At 36.1% G+C, this 19,665-nt stretch overlaps 1 protein-coding gene across 1 annotated transcript; it reads right to left on the minus strand.

Moving 5' to 3' along the window:
• Positions 1–5,019: 5,019 nt before the first annotated feature.
• cibar1 (CBY1 interacting BAR domain containing 1) lies at positions 5,020–12,608 on the minus strand. The gene is made up of 9 exons (XM_055220534.2): positions 12,438–12,608; positions 11,954–12,188; positions 11,803–11,871; positions 11,251–11,352; positions 9,512–9,517; positions 9,234–9,338; positions 8,929–9,042; positions 5,527–5,646; positions 5,020–5,298 (listed from the first exon to the last, which is right to left on the minus strand). Exons 1-9 carry the CDS (start codon positions 12,467–12,469, stop codon positions 5,206–5,208), a joined length of 876 nt encoding a protein of 291 aa, XP_055076509.1. The 5' UTR covers positions 12,470–12,608; the 3' UTR covers positions 5,020–5,205.
• Positions 12,609–19,665: the final 7,057 nt, after the last annotated feature.

A 19,665-nucleotide genomic window follows, 5' to 3' on the forward strand; every position in this document is an offset into this window, starting at 1 on the left:
ACATTCGAAACCTAATAATACAAAGCAAGTCTCACACGACAATGCCCATTTGCATATACTCTTTGCACACCTGATTAGGGTGAGACCAACATAGATGCCTATGTTTTTTCTTCCGCCTGCGGTAGGCTTATGACCCAAAGGCATCGTGGCAGATTGTATCACCGTGGCGTCAGATAAGCACTTGCGCAATATTATATGTGGCAGCAGTATGCTTGTGAAGGTGGATGTCGAAACCATTAACAAAAACAAGTACTGGGTGACTGAGAGAGCAAACCTGGAGTGCAGGTACTTCTACTCAGTATATGCAGTGTTTGGTTAACCATCTGTTGTTTTCTAATGAATGCGGAGACAATTACGTTCGGAAGAATTACAAGTAAATAAGTCTCTTGTTTGGACACGTTGCAGATATAAAAAATGTCAAAAATGAGATGTATCTTATTATTTACTAGTGCTGGGCAAAGATTAATTGCGATTAATCACATACAAAATAAAAGTGATTTTAATAAATATATATATATGTAAATGTTTCTTAAATACATACGTGAATTTGTGTGTATTTATATATACATAATAATTACAGACAGCACACACTCATAAATTATGCTAAAAATCACTTTTATTTTGTACGCGATTAATCGCGATTAATCTTTGGCCAGCACTAGAATTTACTCATCCTTACTGTATGCCATTCCCATTTTATTTCTCCCATCAAATGCACAAGGAGATGCTATGTAAATAATATACAGTGAGGAAAATAAGTATTTGAACACCCTGCTATTTTGCAAGGGGTCTGAAATTGTCATTGTAGGTGCATGTCCACCGTGAGTGACATAATCTAAAAAAAATCATGTATGATTTTTTAACTAAACTATTTATTTGTATGATACAGCTGCAAATAACTATTTGAACACCTGAGAAAGTCAATGTTAATATTTGGTACAGTAGCCTTTTTACAGAGGTCAAACGTTTCCTGTAGTTTTTCACCAGGTTTACACACACTGCAGGAGGAATTTTGGCCCACTCGTCCACACAGATCTTCTCTAGATCAGTCAGATCTGGCCTGTCGCTGAGAAACACAGAGTTTGAGCTCCCTCCAAAGATTCTTTATTGGGTTTGGGTCTGACTCCTTGGGTATCCTGCCTGTGTGCTTCGGGTCATTGTCATGTTGGAAGACCCCTCCTCGACCCTTGACCTTCTTGGGATGGTACTCATCATTCTTCTTCCTCCAAACACGTTTAGTGGAATTATGACCAAAAAGCTATATTTTGGTCTCATCTGACCACATGACTTTCTCCCATGACTCCTCTGGATCATCCAAATGGTCATTGGCAAAATTAAGACGGGCCTGGATATGTGCTGGTTTAAGCAGGGGAACCTTCCGTGCCATGCATGATTTTAAACCATGACGTTTAGTGTATTACCAACAGTATCCTTGTAAACGGTGGTCCCAGCTCTTTTTAGGTCATTGACCAGCTCCTCCCTTGTAGTTCTGGGCTGATTTCTCACCTTTCTTAGGATCATTAAGACCCCACGAGGTGAGATCTTGCATGGAGCACCAGTCCGAGTAAGATTGACCGTCATGTGTAGCTTCTTCCATTTTCTAATGATTGCTTCAACAGTGGATCTTTTTTCACCAAGCTGCTTGGCAATTTCCCCATAACCCTTTCCAGCCTTGTAGAGGTGTACAATTTTGTCTCTAGTGTCTATAAATAAACTGTGTTAGAAAAATAGTAGTGTTCTTAAAAGTTGCAATGTGTAACTTTCAAACATGCAATATAATTTCATATACGTAAATATATGGAACTGCATTGTTTTTAGTACCTAAGCTGTTTTAACCTACATACACCACGGGTCTCCTTACATGGAAGTTGCCGTCATGCACCTATATTTTTTTAATTAATTGTATTGTAGATATTTGTAATCACAACATAATTCCCATAGCAACAGTTGTTTTTCCAGTTTTAATGAGCTTACTATTATTCTAAATGTGGTAAAAGTATTAATAAAACATGAGTAAGTGACCCTTAACCTTTGAACAGCAGTCTGTAGTATATCAGATAGAAAATATTGTGCATAAATATAAACATTGTTTTGCAGTAATACAGAGAAAGACATCTGAAGTCTGGATTTCAGATGTGTTGCATTAACCAATTAATCCAGAGGTCTGCAGACTTTTCTTTCTCTGATAAATGGACAAAGTGCATGTATTGGGAATATATACTCAGAGCTGGCAGCATCTCTCTTTCTTTGTGACTCACGGTGACTCACGCGGTAGTTATGCTCTCTCTTTCTTTATAACCGCTGCAAGGCAACCATCACGTTAATATTCAGTACAGTCAGGCGCTACGGTGCACACAAACACACACTGGTTCCCATTATGGCCTCTGTTGGGGATGAGTCAGAGGGGTGAGGAGGGAATCCTTTCCTCAGAATGAATGAATGGTCGTGTTGTGAGATTGTAACGAATATGCTACCTGATGATAAAAAATATCTACGACCGAATTAGCTGACAAAGAAAAGGTGCACTGGAGCATGTCAGCCAATGGTCATTTTATTCACTATGATTAATTTATGACCTCATTTGTACACAATGAATGTTTGTGAAAACCTAATCTTGTTTTTATTTCAGAAGGTGTCCTATTAATTAAAGGTGCACTTTTTGTATTTGTTTTGCTGTCTGATATGACAATGTTTTAGCTCTGCTTACACCCATCAACATGCATGCAAAATGTAAAATTTAAATTGATGTATTTGCAGACATTTTCTCAAAGGGAAAATGCATGCATATTACCGACAATTCAGTGCAAAAGGGAGTTTAGTTGATGCTACCCCGAATTAATAAATGAGTGACGATTCACTGAATTAAATACATTAAATCATACTTTATTGCTAAATATCACAATGTACAGTTGTGGACAAAAATATTTGCACCCTTGGTAAATATGAGCAAAGAAAGCTGTGAAAATAAATCTACGTTTCTCATTTTGAGCTTTAAATGTAAAAAAATATATAATACAAAAATATGTTTTATTGAAGTAAAACTATTGAACTCGGGGATGGGAAATTACATTATTAAAGGTGCAGTGTGTAATTTTAGAAGGATCTCTTGACAGAAATGCAAAATAATATACAAAACTATATTATCAGTGGTGTATAAAGACCTTTAATAATGAACTGTTATCTATTTATTACCTTAGAATGAGGCATTTTTATGTACATACACAGAGGGTCCCCTTACATTGAAGTCGCCATTTTGGGCCGCCATGTTTCTACAGAAGCCCTTATCGGACAAACTTTTTTTAATAAGTTGTCTCCGATGATAACATGTTTTTCCGGGCTACCGTAGATTCTCTATGCGTTTCAAAAGCGAGGGGTGAGCTGTGGACTGAGCTGTTGGTTGCAATTCACAACCTCACCACTAGATGCCGCTAAAATGTACACATTGCACCTTTAAATAAATGTTTTTCTCTAATACACACTGGACACAATTATTGGCACCCTATAAAGCACCTATGAAGAACCATACGGGGGTGATATAGCACCACTATAGCACCAGATATGGTTCTATATAGCACACTATAGTTATACATAAGTAACACATGAGTGCTATATGGCACTTCAAATGGTTCCCTTATGATTACGAGCCAGTGAACCACTTTTAGTGCTGTTTAGCACCGTTTGTTTTTAAAGTGTATAGTATATTCCCTCCGATATTAAACATTTTTGTTGATTAGAAACATGATGTTGTCCAGTCATGAGTCATGACTTCCTGTTTCACAGGGGAATAAATATTAAGTAACACAAAGCCCAAATCCCCCTATTCATTCATTACAATGGGTACACCCAAAGACTATAAATCGGATGTTCAGCAAAAGATTGTTGAGTAGCACAAAGTAGAAAGTGGCTTTAAGAAATAGTCAGAAAGCTTAAAATTAAGCTTAATTGTGGCCAACGTCCATTTGAGAAAAATTTATAATGTGATGATTTCCCCCCATAAATATTTTTTTATCATGAAACATTGGATTTTTGTGATTTTTTTAAAGCTCAAAATGAGAATATTGTTGATTTTTTAAACAGCTTTCTTTGCTCATATTTACAAAGGGTATGTCTAGGCAACAACGGTCACTTCCGATACATGTTAGCATGGCCATACTATTTTGCTACACAATAAAATGCATATTATTTTCCGCAACAAAAGCAGTACACAAAAAATGCTGGCTTATTTTAAACCCAGAAATGGGTCAAAAAGAGACCAACACAGTTAAATTAACCCAGAAAATGTTTATATTTGACTCAACAATTTAACGCAATGCTGGGTTCATATCAACAAAGCACTCTAAAAATTCTGTTTTTTAGTATAATATAAATTTTTAAGTATATACTTTTAAAGCATAGTATAAGACAAATCGGCACACAACATAATTTAATCAAAGAAAGTGTATGAGAGAAGGCGGTAACAGAAAAGCGAGTAATGTTTGGGTTGTCACATAGTCTGTCGGCTCCCATATGGCGAAGCAACTTTATGTAAAATAACCAATTTTCGAAGTATGCAGTTTCATTACATTGACAACATGGCACCAGATGTCAAACCGCAACACATAAATATTAATTATAATAGCTTGTAATGTTAATGATCTATCTTCTACACTTCTGCTCTTGTCAGAGCTAGTCGTAATTACACCAGCAATACTGGTTAGTGTTTCTGACTCATTCATGACTGACATAAAAGCTATGAGACACAATAATGCCATAGTAGGGTGGATCAAGTTCCAGGGATTTTCTATTGTTTTTGCACATAAAATGCCTCTCAGTGACTCTTTTGGTATCTACACTGCAAACAGTAAACAAATGCAGACGCTAAACGTTTTGAGTCATGAAAAAACAATGCTAAATAAAACCTGCATTTTTTTAAGGCATATTTCGACCAAACCATCCTATCGATCACTGACCTTGCTTGGCACTTGCAACACATATGTCGCAAATCTAAAACTGTTGAAAACAAAATTTCGCAGTCCAGCATGATTTCATAATGTGTGATTTACAACAAAGCAAATATATATCCATGCAACCACCCGCAATTAACATAACTGAGCATACATTTACATACAAAGAAGTGTTATCATGTCATCTCTGATTTAAAACAGTACACAAATGTCATTGTCTAAAAACGCACACATGATTACAGAATGGCAATGAAAATTCATCTTAATGCTCATCATCTGTCACTTCCTCTACATCATCCTCATCATCTTCATCTTCTTCCTCATCCTGTTTCCTGTGCCTGCTAGACGTTCTGGACTACACCAAAAAGAAAAGCCTTTTAATTGCAGTTTTGGGTACAATGCGACTGAGTCATTCTAATGAGATTCACATAATGCAAAGATCTCTGTGCTGTTTAATAGAAAATCATGTGTATATCCCTGAAGTCAAAAGCATGAGATCCTAAGCTGATTGTAACTATAAATATAATGTAATAGTTATTTTAGCTAGAATATAAAATATGAGACATGCTATAAAAACACTTACCTGTAATGTACCTGATTTACTCATTGACGTACCAGTTTGATTCAAAGACAATTTTGAATTGGCACGAACTATTTCTAACCGTGACTGGTAATCAGGGGGGTGCAGTGAATTCCTAAAAACCTGTCAAGGAAACAAAAGGGATTAAGGGTTACTACTTGAGGACACTTGCATCCTGATGTTTGCACAAAAAAACATTAAAGGGGTCATGACATGTTTTTTATATAGTATTTCATTATGTTCCCTAAGGTCTAATTATAATATAACTAAAGTTAATAAAGTTTTTTCTGACTTTGCCTTTCTTTTAATGTGTACACAATGTGCACAAAGTCCATGCTAAAGAGTGTTATTGTCAAATATCACTTTCTTGAGCTACAGCAGACGCATAGGACTCAATACGGCGTAGTCCACTATGGCGAAGCCTATCCATAAGTTCGAATACTTTTGTGCATATGAAGAAATACAACACAGATTTTTTTTTGAGGGAGGTGTTTTAGCAGACCAAAGCGCTTGGGATGTGTGTAGAATTTACATTTTTAGAGAGGTGCACGTCAGGCTACGTGGTGTTACGTACAGCATACACCATAGGTCTGACGCAGAAGTATAAATCAGGTTTAAGTTATAGTCCTGCAGTTATTACTATGTTACTACCTCAACCTGGACAAATGAATACATACCTATCTTTTTTCAATGCGTGCACTGTACAGCACGTTGTCAATGTGTTAGCATTTAGCCTAGCCCCATTCATTCCTATGGTACCAAAAAAAAAGTTTTATTTTGTGGCACCATACTTACTGGTATAACTCCTCATGTAACAGTCTTTAAATAGGGAAAAACACGGAAGTGTTTGGTGGCTTACCTGTTTGGTACCATAGGAATAAATGGCTCTAGGCTAAATGCTAACACATTCACGATGTGCTGTACAGTGCACGCATTGAAAAAAGATAGATATGTATTAATTCGTCTAAGTTGAGGTTATAACATAGTTTAATATGGCAAAAGGGTAGACTATTCCTTTAAAATCACAAAAAAGATCGCCAACGCGGTTATTTGTAACAGTGAAACATAACAGAAACACACTAAATTCATATGAAATTATATTTATAGTACACATTAAATGTTAATATAATTATACATGATTTTCGAGGATACATCACTCCTATTACCTACCAAACACAATGAAACACATAGCAGCATTGTGAAGCAGTGTGACTTTCTTATAAGGCATTTAGATTCTCGCTGTTGCCCGCTAGTGTTACTCGTAATATATAAAAAAATATGATAAGTATATATTAAAGTAGATGGCCACCAGTAATAAAATATTAAACCATTAAATCTATATTATTCACACATTATACACAACTAATTAAAATATAAAAATGTTACTAGTTATTATTAACGATAATCATTACCTACAGCAGAGTTCATAAAATATCACTGTTGACTATATTCATGAAATGTCCGAAAATGTAAAGAGAAACAGTAATTTCACAGATTTACCAGCAGGTGTCATTGAAATGAATGGGCTTCAGTGCTGCGTTTGGATCTATGGGTCACTACATGACACGCTGTTACTTCCGCATTCCATTCTTCCAACGGACGTCTATGTGAGTGTCGTAACTCTCTTATTATACGACTCTGGCCCTCCTCAAATAAAGCATGTAGTCCTCGGTCTGGAACTTTTGATTATAATGAAACCAATTTTTTATAATCCTCTCCCCCCAAAGGGGTTAAAGCCTGGTTTCTTTAGAGAAGACGAAAAATATGGAGTGATTTTACAGACTATTTTTTAAAACTATTCACAAGTTGTATTTGCAATTGTGCGTGCTTCTTCGTGTGCAATTTCGTTTCCACAAACGTACATCCCTGCCAAATTTCAAAAGGTAAGGCAAAGTCCATTTGCAATTCTATTTCCCATGTTGCACGAGTTATAACCCTGTCATATTTAAAATCGCTAGAGCAATTACCCATTTGGTATTTCACTTCCTCTGCGTTGCGTATTCGGCGCCTGCCAAGTTTTGAATGAAATCGCAATTACCTTTGCATTTGTGTTTACAATGCCTTGCATCAGGCTAAAAAATAACCAAAGAGTTTCGCTATTTTTCCTATTTAAGACTCTTCTGTAGTTACATCGTGTACCAAGACTGATGGGAAAAAATAAAGGTTGCGTTGCGATTTTCTAGGCAGATATAACTATACGAAAATAGTCCTCTTGGTTACTTTCAATAGCAGGGGACTATTTTCAGGCAGTGCGTAATATCACTACACCTACTGCAGCCATGTTACAGCAGCAAAGTCCTTGATTATTACGCCACAATGAGAGTATAGTTCACAGCCTTATCTGCCTAGAATATCGCAACTTTTAATTTTTCGTCGGTATACGATGTAACTACAGAAAAGTTTTAAATAGGAAAAATTTTGAAACTCTATGGTTATTTTTTAGTGCAATGCTAAGGGTCTAATCAGATTCAATGGATTATGCTAAGCTATGCTAGCCCCAGACCCGGAGATCGGCTGAATGGATTACAAAACGATAAGAATCATGTTTAACTCTAGGGGAGCTGAAAAATTAGCATATTTTTTTAAAAAGTGGAGTGTCCCTTTAAATGAAAGTAGGTGTAGTTATCCTGCTGTAGGCAAATCATACAAAAATGATCGTGGACTCTGCTTTTTCTGGAGCACAATTTTAAAAGTGCATTTTTTAAGACGAAGAGGACATTTTAAGCTATGCAATCCGCAAGATGTATTAATGATATGTCTTATATATCAAAAGCTCAAGGAAAATTTGATTTAGCACCCCTTTATACCAATACCGAAATTGTTTAAATTAAAAAGAAATAAATGTTTACACTTTCTGTCCTGGTGAGGGTGTGCCAACAAACACGGTCACCTCACTTTATTAAGTCTGGTTAAACATTACAGCAACATTACATATATTTATGACCCATCCCTACATGCTATAGTTGTGTCTTCATAAACCTGTCACCATGTGTCATTATATGACTATTAAATTGTCCAGATCCAATTACAGGCAAAGTTCAAACATGAACGAGGAAGCGTTTCCACAAAAATCCCTAGTGAACAATATTCATGTGATGTTTCCACGCCATCCCAAAGAAAGATTAACAACCCTGGTGCATAAAATTAGTTTTGGCATGGCAAACTCTGAATTTATAAATAAATGCATTCCACAGCTGACTGAACACGCTTTGCAAGATGCCTCCCAAGTTTCTTTTACATATTAGGATTGGAGAGATTGAAAGCACCCTTGAAAGCAAAGCTTTCATCATTATGACAGTGGGGACATCTCGAGAGAAAAAGGATATAATGTGATTAGACATTAAGACAGACAAGCTTAAACTAGCAGCACCCTGTGGAGCAGAAGTGCTGGTGCACAGTGCTCACCTCAAGGTCTCCTTCCTCATCAATATTCTTAATGTGCTGGTAAGCCGTTGTGTACGTTTCCAAAGCCTTGGCATGAAAGGCCATCTCAACAGTCACGAATTCACTCAAAATTTTCTACAGGGAACACAAAACATTTCAATTATTATGCGCATTATTATTTAAAATTTAAAAGCATTATTAAACAAAAAATTAATCAGGGTTTAGTATTAAATGTATTCTGTGCACTTTGTGTAATACTGTTTTCCTTTTCATTAAGTCACAAATCAAGCTGATATTTTTGCAGACATGAAAACAGTCTAAGGGACCTTGATGTCTTGAATTTTCTGCTTTTCAAAGTCATCTATTGTCTCCTCCAGCTGTCGGGTCGTGCGCGTGGCATCCATCGTGGCTCTTTGCAGTTCACTCTCGGCCTTTCGTGACACAACAGACAAAAGTAAAGTACAAAGTGTTCCAAGCACTGGAGACTCACAGGATGTGACACCGTGAGCTTTCAAACAAGTGAAATTAGATGGCACATATCAGGTTAAGTATAACTGACGTATTAATGCCAGACTGATCTTGTTTGGCTGTTCTTTGAACCCACCTGTGACTGTGAAAAACTGTCAAGGAACGATCTGTAATTCTGTGGTTTATGTTTGGACACATACAGTGGTTTCCAAATGTCCCAATGATTGTCCTGAATATAATACCATTTTAATTACACTGTAATGCCTCTCAATTAATGACGTCATCTCTAGATGATTACATGTCAATCATACTTTACATCCGCAAAAATGCGGTAGCTGGCACCAAATACACATAAACAAGTTCACCTGGACTGAAGCAACCTGATGAACTACAGTCGTTTACGGTAAGGCAGAATTCTACCGTAAATGAAATATTAATAGGCTATATGTTTTTTCACAATGAGATGGACAGCCAAGGCTAATTGTTATTAAATCCAGATAAACTGCAAGACAGGTTAGATATGGTACTGTATGCCATATGAAAAGTATTTAAGAATTAAGAGTTGGTCTTTAAAAAGCATTTTTCCAAAAGGTACACTTTGGAGGGGGCATCTTATATTCGGGACAATACGGTAATTTAAATGCGGAAACAAACTGGAGGGCTTTGAAGAAACACATTTTGACCATATTTTATGTAAATAGTTATATTTCTATGCATTTTGAAATATTCTCAAATCATGTCGGAAAAACATGGCATGAGTTCCTGTTTGGCTTAGTGGTAGAGCATTGTGTTAGCAACACAAAAGGTCTTCGGTTCCAACCCAGGAAACACATATACAAAAAATGTATGCCTTGTAATGCCCTTTTTAAGCCCTTTTTATGAAAGCGTCTGGCATGTATGAAATGTAGATTATGAGATTTGTGTAGTCTGTGGCAACTTAAATGCAAATATAATTATAATGTAGATAAAAGGGGAAATCTAATACCATGGGTAACACTTTACAATAAGGTTGTTTTTGTTAACATTAGTTAATGCAATACTTCTACAACATTTATTCATCTTAGTTCATGTTTATTTCAGCATTTACGAATACATTTTAAATCAACTTGTAACCTTTAACACTAGTTAGTGCACAGTGAACTAACATGAACAGCTGGCATGAACAAATAATAACAACATTAACAAAATGCTGAAAACCTACATTGCTCACCTTTAGTTCATGTTAGCGAATTAATTTACTAATGGTACCAAATACCTATTTTAAAGTAATGCCATATTATGAAATTGCAAATTGGATGCAATTTTACTATTTAACTGTACACTAAAACTTGGGCTGATAATATATGTTGCAATAGTACAAAGCATTAAAGGGATAGTTCATCCAAAATTGAAAATTCTGTCATTATTTTTTCTCTTTCATGTTGTAAAAAATCTGTATGAATTTCTTTTTCTGATGAACATGAAGGAAGATTTTGAGGAATGTTTGCAACCAAACTGATTATGAGCCCCATTTACTTCCATAGTAGGAAAAAATAATACTATAGAAGTAAATGGGGCGCATGAACAGTTTTTTACAAACATTCCTCAAAATATCTTGCTCCGTGTTCATCAAAACAAAGAAATTTATACAACATAAGGGTGAGTAAATGATGACAGAATAAAAATTTTTGGGTGAACTATCCCTTTAAATGACAAAAATCCGAAAATAAATGAACATTTTCGATGATTTAGCATGATGTTATTTCTAAAAGGCATTTAAACTAAAAAAAAAATAGTCTGTCATTTATGTTTTGTGAATTTAAGCGATGATTATAAGTTTGGTACGTTAAGTAAACTGCAAAACTATGTAATTCCAGTAAAAGATAGCAAGGATACAATGATTTGTCTGTCAGATGGGTTTCTCTGTCTCATCTTTTCAAGCTGCTGCATTTGCTTGGCCTCTCTGTTCCTGGCAGTCTGCGTCAACTTCAGGTCTTCCTGTAGATACAATCACAAAAATGTCTTACATTTTTTGGTTTTGCTGAATACAAATGAAGATATTTTGATATATGATATGTTAATAACCAAATAACCATACTTTGATATATTAATACCCAAACTCATCTGGGGCACCATTCACTTCCATAGAATAATTTTTTCCTACTATGGAAGACAATGGTGCCCCAGATCTTCTTGGTTACAAACATTCTTAAAATGATCTACATTTGTAATCAGCCGAACTTTAGATTTGGAAGCTTCAAACAACTTCAGAGTTAGTAAATGATGACAACATTTTCATTTCTCAATGAACTATCCCTTTAAGTTTTAACCTAATCACAGTTACTCAGAATGTGATACAATGCTGCCCCCATAAGATCAATTGTATATTTGAAAAATAAACACCACTGGAACCGTTTTACATTATGATAGCATAGAGAAAAGTCTTACCCGTTTTGTTTTGACAATATTTCCATACGCTTTCAAAGGCTCTACAACTTTTACCTCCAACCTTTCCACCTGTAAATGACAACTGTTGTATTTAATAGGGTTTGCACGTTAGCCCAGAAATGCAACAAAATGCTGTTATAGTATGCAACACCTCTGCATGGCGATAGTCCTGAATCTTTGCCAGATCATCTGCAAAATCCTTCAATCCACATTTCAGGTTGGGTGTCTCGGTGTCAGCATACATACTGACTTCTTTGACCAGCAGATCAGCTTTGTCACGGAGTCGTGCAGTTTTACGGACATAGGCAGCAAACAGTTGACAAAGATTTCCAAAGTGCTTCTCCACACTGGTGATGCTCTCCTGGATCTGCTTGGTCTGGGTGTCTCTGCAATGTGCAATGAGAAGATTATTCGACTTAGAAATGAGTGTGAATTATGCTTAACAATATTTCAAATGAGGAAGCCTCATATTGTAATTCCAAGATTTAACGTTAATACGAAACGTTTCTGTTATTCGCTATCTTAAAATGACAGTTATCGCGTTTAAGCGTCACAACACATCATAGATATGAATGTTTAAGTTAGCTTAGCACGCTAGCCTCCAAGTTTTTATACAAAATATGAGCAATTGTTACCTCGCTCTTGCATCAGGCGTGCGGCTCATCATTGCTGAAGTTTTTGATGTAACTTCAAATTATATTAATCCAAATATCGCATTGGAAACGTAAGAAAATAGCTATGGTATAAAACTCAAAAACCGCTGTGCGCCGTTACCATGGAGCTAAAGAAACGCCCTCTACTTCTTCTTTGGTTTTATTGGCGGTTGGCAAACCAGCGTGAAAGGAGCCACCTACTGGACTGGAGTGTAAGTAATACACGATAAACTACAATCCCAAGCGCTAACCTAACCAATTATATTCGTTCAGTTAAGCCAGTAATGTTCAGATAATTCATTACATAATCAAGACTGTTACCAGATGTTCAATAAATGTTATATATTTTGTTGTCCGATTTGATTTTCCAACCCACTTTCTAGCCTCCTCATATCTTCTGCACACACATACTTGGGCATTATTACAGAACTGGGTGCTTCCCTATTCTGTGCAATGATTGATTTAAACCAGTATGTCCCATTCTTAGTAGTTTTACGTTTACATTTTAGTTGTAAAATTTAATGCTAAAGTCACATAAAAAGAAAGAAAAACACAAACCACTTACTGGGTTTACTAGGAATAAAGCTATTTGACTTTAATTCCCCTCTTAACAGACACATATGGCACGTCTTAGCGATTTTATTGGTTTTGTAACATTGCCAGAAGCAGACTTGATGATCATTGAAAGTAATGGGATTTCATGAATGTCAGCAGATGCAGTCTGTGCGCCTCTGTGGAGAATGTCCAAAAACCTTCATTATCAGCCTTAATCATCCGTGCTATTCATCTCACTGTAACAGATTGTCTGTGTAAAACACGTTGTGTTTAGGTGCGTGCATTCAATCCTGTTTGACAAGTCTAAAACCGGACACTTTCCTCTTCACTTTAATCATTTAAGGGAATTTAAAGGGATAGGTCACCCAAAAATGAAAATTTTGTTATCATTTTCTCATCCTCATGTTGTTCTAAACCTGTATGAATTTCTTTTTTTATGATGATCACAAAAGAAGATATTTTGATAAATGATGGTAAGCACACAGCTGATTGTAAATTTGCTTCTATAGTAGGAAAAACAAATATTATGGAAGTATTGTGATAAATAATGTAGAAGATATTTTTATAAATGATGGCAAGCACACAGTTGACGGTACCCATTGAATTCCATCATATTTGTTTTTCCTACTATGGAAGTTAATGGTTAGTTGATCAGCTATGTACTTGCCATAATTTATCAAAATATTGTCTTCTATGTTCATCATAAAAAAGAAATTCATACAGGTTTAGAACAACATGATTATGATTAAGGTCGTGAAAGCATAGAAAGCGTTTATTCCAATGGTGCACATTGAAATGCAATACCGCTTATTTGCGCTAGATGGCAGGCGATTTCTTCCTGTTGTTCATATATTTCTGTTAGGATCTTGCTTGGATGTAAAAAGTTGTCAGTGACAATTTGCTCATTAAAATGTTTAATGTAAGGCTCATGCATTCAACAGCAATATAATAATACAACATATCAATAGTCATCAATACATGTATGTGTCCCTTAAAACAAGTAATATTTCTTATAAACTTTATTAAAGTGTTGATTCTCAGTCAAATTATTTACAAAAAGTAACCATTTTGATAAATGCATGAAATAATATAGCATACCATGCGATGAAGTGCAGTTGCAATTGTGACAGTACACAATACATTTATATGAATGTGGTCCTCAAACCAAAGATATACTGGCTGCATTATCTGTTATATTCAGAGTATGTCCTCTTATAGACAAAGTCTGACTTTCTTAAGGAACAGATGGTGTTATTACAAAAACACCAATTAGCGGGAATTGGGTTGCATCAACACAGCTCTCTGAGCTTCGTGTTGGTGGCCGTCTGTGCCGTACTGACAGGTTATGTCAGTAAGACGTGTTCCCACTGAACAGATTGGGACTGACATATGTCAGGATCCTTGGCTGTCTGGGGCCCGGTGTGAGAGGTACTGGGCCCTGTGAGCATTACTCTTCTTACCTGCAGGTGAGACCTCATCAGCGTTGTGCTCTCTAAGGGTGTCAACTCATCTCAGCGGTCTGTACACCCCACCGATCACCAGCAGCAGTCTGTCTGCATGCCTGCCTGCTTCTGTCATTATGTGCTCTGTGGTGTCTGTCAGTAGCTACATGAAATTAGAGCAAAACCTTCTGCTGATGAGTTGCATTCTGCTCTCATTTAAAATGCAAGGCCCACCTTATGGTGATGTTAATTTATACTGAAGAATGCAATAGTTTTCCCTAACTCATTACCATACAAACTACCCGTTTATAAATCATTGCGCATTTAAATCTGACTCATATTCTGATTGCATATCTGTCCTAGAATACAAATGAAGTGTGATGCTTTAATTTCTTCATCTTCTTTTTTATATTTGAATGTGGAAAGACTTGTTATGTGGCTGACTTATGTTAAGAAACTACATGCTTATCTATAGTGGAGGATGTGGGGTTAGGTGTGACAAAAATGTTCATCCCAGTGAACATTTCTGAGTGTACAATAAGAAAACAATAGTCAAAAAATGGTCCCTAGCTATATTGCTGGGGCAGTACCCTTTCAAAAAGTACACATTTGCAACTAATGCAGTGGCGGCCAGTGACTTCTTTATTCAAGGGCACTCAATGCGAAGTTCGTCACAACATGTATGTAGCCGGTCATGTGTGTGGTTCCTTTTTTCAAAATATGTGTTCTGTGCCTCGAGAGATCTTGTGTGCATCACGCGTTTTGTCAAAAAAGTGCCTGCTTCAGACGCGTCTAAAGGGTTTGTGATAAAAGAGACGCTCGCGTTTGCCAGATACTCGTATAATCTCATGCGTAATCAGAGTTTACTGTCAAGGGAGTATCTTGTGTGTATTTTGTGAACGTGAGGGTCTCTTTTATCACAAACTGTTTTGATGCGTGTGCAGCAGGCACTTATTTTGACAAAACACGTGATGCACATGGTTCACATGACACAACAAACACATATTTTGAAAACGCAAGAAACACTCATGACACTCCGAACACTTATTTTGAATTTGCGTCCCTCAGATGAGCAGTCACAAGCCACCACTGACCTAAAAATTACCTCAGAGGTACATATTGGTACCATACACTGTAAAAAAATTCTGTAGAAATTACAGTATTATTGTGTATTACTGGGAACTAGCTGCCAGTAACTTACTGTAGATTTACATTTATGTAATTTACTGGCAACAGTTTGTTCAAAGTTAAATGAACATGAAACATTTTCAGTCTTTATCATTTACAGTAAGTTACTGGCAACCAGCTGCATAATTACAGCTAATTTTTTACAGTGATGTATACATTTATGTACCTAAATGGTACATATTAGGACCTTTTGGTGTTTGACAATTTTTTTCTGACATCGTGGTATTATTTTTAAAGGTCAAGATTACAGTACAGATTATGTGCAATATAAAAAAATGTAGAAATTACAGTTTTACTGGCAGCTGTTTGCCAGTAACTTACTGTAGATTTAAATTTTTGTTATTAACTGGCAACAGTTTGTTCAAAGTTAAATGAAAATGAAACATTAACAAGTCTTTATATATCTTTACAGAATAAAACTAAAATAACAGCCTCATGCAAAATATTCTGGAAAACAAAAGAAAAAAAGAAAAAAGTTGATGAGGATTTCTAGTTCCCAGAATGCTTTGCCTGAGATGTTATTTTATAGTTTTATTCTGTAAAGAAAAAAAAGTTTGTTAATATTTAATGTTCATTTAACTTTGAACAAACTGTTGCCAGTAAACAACATCCATTTAAATCTACAGTAAGTTACTGGCAAACAGCTGCATAAGCACAGCAACATTTTTAAAGTGTAAATTAAATAGTTTTTTAAAATGCAAATGTTGTATTCATAAACTGACATCACTTTTAGAGATATCAGGTATTAATGCAACAGATATTTGACTCAAAACCTTTTAGTTACTGAGATATAGCTTTTGTAACCTCCCCAAGCGACCCCTATAGCCCCCATCTCCTATGTACCAACCCATTCTCACCAAAAAGTGTACAAATGATTATCGTGCAATAGATACGGCAAATTCCGCTTTTGCGTGCATATGATACGCCAGTCCTTCTCATTCACTTATATGGCGAATCGTTTCGTGTCGTTTTATTTATTGTTTTCTCATTTGTTTTCAGTTTTTTTACCATTGTCGCTTGGGTTTAGGGTTAGAACAACTTTTTGTTATATAAAAATGACATCCTAACCCAAACCCCATCTCTAACCCCAACTCCAAGCGACCATGCAGACAAAAACACGGAGAAACCTGTATATTAAATAACCTGCTTAAACAAATCTCAAATCTAACCCTAAACCCAAGCGAAAATGGTTTAAATAAACAGAAAACAAATGAGAAAACAATAAATAAAACGACACGAAACGATTCGCCATATAAGTGAATGGGAAGGACTGGCGTATCATATGCACGCAAAATCAGAATTTGGCGTATCTATTGCACGATAATCACACTGCGTATCATTTGTACGCATCTTGGTGAGAATGGGTAGCTATGTACAGTAGCATGCACGCAATGCACTTTCCTCGTGGCTTTTGAAGACTATTTACTGTATGTATAGCAGCCTGTCTTAATAATTGCCACTTAAAGGATTTTTGCAAATTATTGTACACTGTTAGACTTAACTGTAATTTCTACAGTTACTTACCACAAAATGCCCAGTAAAACACCATCATTTTCTTTTCCAGTTCATTACTGTAATATGCATTGCATTATGGGTATTAACATTTAATTTACAGTGATTTACTGTACATTTTGAATTTGCGGTAGACTGCTGTAAAACAACAGCAGTAGTGCTAATGTAGTTGAATAAAACTGTGTTATTAAAGCATGTAAAATGGAAAAATAAAATATGTCTTTGAAATGAAATACATTTTATTTGTTATGCTTTTAGCAGTGAAGCAAATTTCAAAATGCGACTTGTTTTTCAGCAGTGTAAATAATTGATTGAGAATTGTAGATAGAAACAATAAAGGGATTATGGATAAATGCTTGACCGCCAGATTTGAATTTGACCTCAATACTTCAAAACACTAGTGACGCCATGATTTCGCTCCTCGAAGTGATGGGAGAGTGACAGAAGAGGCTACTTGGGGAGTGTAGCGAGTAACTTTTATTAAGTGACTCTGTGGCACTGTGGTAGTGTTATGGACCTACATCATGGGCAACCCAGGTTTGATTCCCCTTCAAGGCAATATATTTTTTAAAACAGTAAGGGTACACTGTAAAAAAATTCAGTAGAAATTACAATGTTATTGCAGCTGGGTCGCCGGTAACTCACCGCAGATTTACACCCATGTTACTTACTGGCAAGAGTTTGTTCAAAGTTAAATAAATTTTAAATATTAACAAGTTTTTATCTTTTCAGAATAAAACTATACAATAACAGCCTCATGCAAAGCATTCTGGGTACCAGAAATCATCATCAACCTTTTTTTGTTTTTTGCTTCAGATTTTGTTTCCCAGAATGTTTTGCTGGATGCTGTTTTTTTTAAGACAAAGACTTGTAAATGTTTAATGTTCATTTAACTTTGAACAAAATGTTGCCAGTAAATAACATAAATTTAAAACTACGGTAAGTTACCGGCAACTCAGCTGCAATTTCTACGGATTTTTTTTACAGTGTACTGTAAAATGGAACTGCGGTAAAGGCATGATACTGTAAAATACTTATGATACTGTAATGGGGCAGTTACAGTAACTCACTGGCAACACGTTTGCCAGTGAGTTACCGCATATATACAATAAAAAGTCTAACAGTGTAAATAGCATTGGTATAAAAGCCTCTGATAAGAACATAAATGCGCATGAAAATTTACAGCAATTGTGCGTCTAGAGTTGAACGGCCGATGTAATTCTTTTCATAAAATTGATTACCTTTAAGATCACTCTACCGAAGTGTTATATATATATATAATTCATTAGACTTTATTTATCTATCCCACATTTAATATTAATATCAATCTTTATTGTGCTCGATCGTCCTCGGAGCCTTAATGCATCTCCGAACTGGCGATGTTGCCAAACTGCGGCCATCACGCTATACAAACAGCTGAGTAGATCTTTACTGCACGTTAACCTCTTTGCTGTAATAGACTGCTCCTCCTGTACACACAATATCTATCCCATCCCTAGAGATGCCATTTTGGAGGGCTTCCAGAACTTCTTGCTTTAATTGAGAATGACTTCAGACTACATAAGCAATGCACAGTCCTATATTTGTGTGTGTGCGTATGCATGAGTGTGCATGCTTGTGTGTTACGGTGGCCTGAACGATAGATTTTTTTTAAGTCAACCTGACACACAATTTTCGACGTATTTCTCTCTTGCATTGCAAAAACCGTCCTTATGTCATCAATATGCAAATGGATGAAATCGGCAAGAGTGCGGCCCTGGTTCCCCGAAGTGCGTTCTTTAGAAACTGTTAGCATAATTGATTCTCAGCACTGCAATAAAACTGGTCACTTTGTGAAGCTTCTCGGCCCCTTGGGCATGCAGTCAGAGTTCACGGACTAACTTCCAGCATTAATCATTAAGAAGTGTCCGGGCCTGAAAGACAGAATGAAGTCCCCTGAGCCGCGCACACACATACACTGTTCCCATCATTGATGTCTGTATAATAACAGTATGACAGTTATTCGATTGACCGTCATCCTTACCAAATGCTTTCCAATAAAGCCTGATACTAAAGTACTTATAAAGCCTCTTTGTTATTTAGCACATTAGTCAGCATTAAGCATTTTTTGTTCATTTCAATTTATAATTTTTTTGTGACCCTGCCTGTAAAATCCCAGCTAAAGTAATTGTTTGTGATTTACTGTAAAATCAGGTTCAAAATTTCAATAAAACATTAAAATCAGGTGCAGTAATGCGCATTTCACATTATCCTGAAGTGGACTTTTTTCCATAAGAGGACCGTGGGGGAGGTGGGTGCCAGTGAAAACCATCTTTTATTTTCTAATTAAAATCTTCCACTTTTTGCTCCACAACACCTCGACGGAGAGGGGAATTCATGATGTATCGCTGCCTTTGCAATACAAACGGATCCATCACCTCCACCAGCCATAACCCAGATGGCCAGAAAATTGGCTTTGTGTAGAGATGTGGATCCAGGCATGAATATTAATAGATGACAGATGTAAACGTATA

This window comes from Misgurnus anguillicaudatus, chromosome 20 (assembly GCF_027580225.2).
Source record: "Misgurnus anguillicaudatus chromosome 20, ASM2758022v2, whole genome shotgun sequence".
Taxonomy (NCBI): Eukaryota; Metazoa; Chordata; class Actinopteri; order Cypriniformes; family Cobitidae; genus Misgurnus; species Misgurnus anguillicaudatus.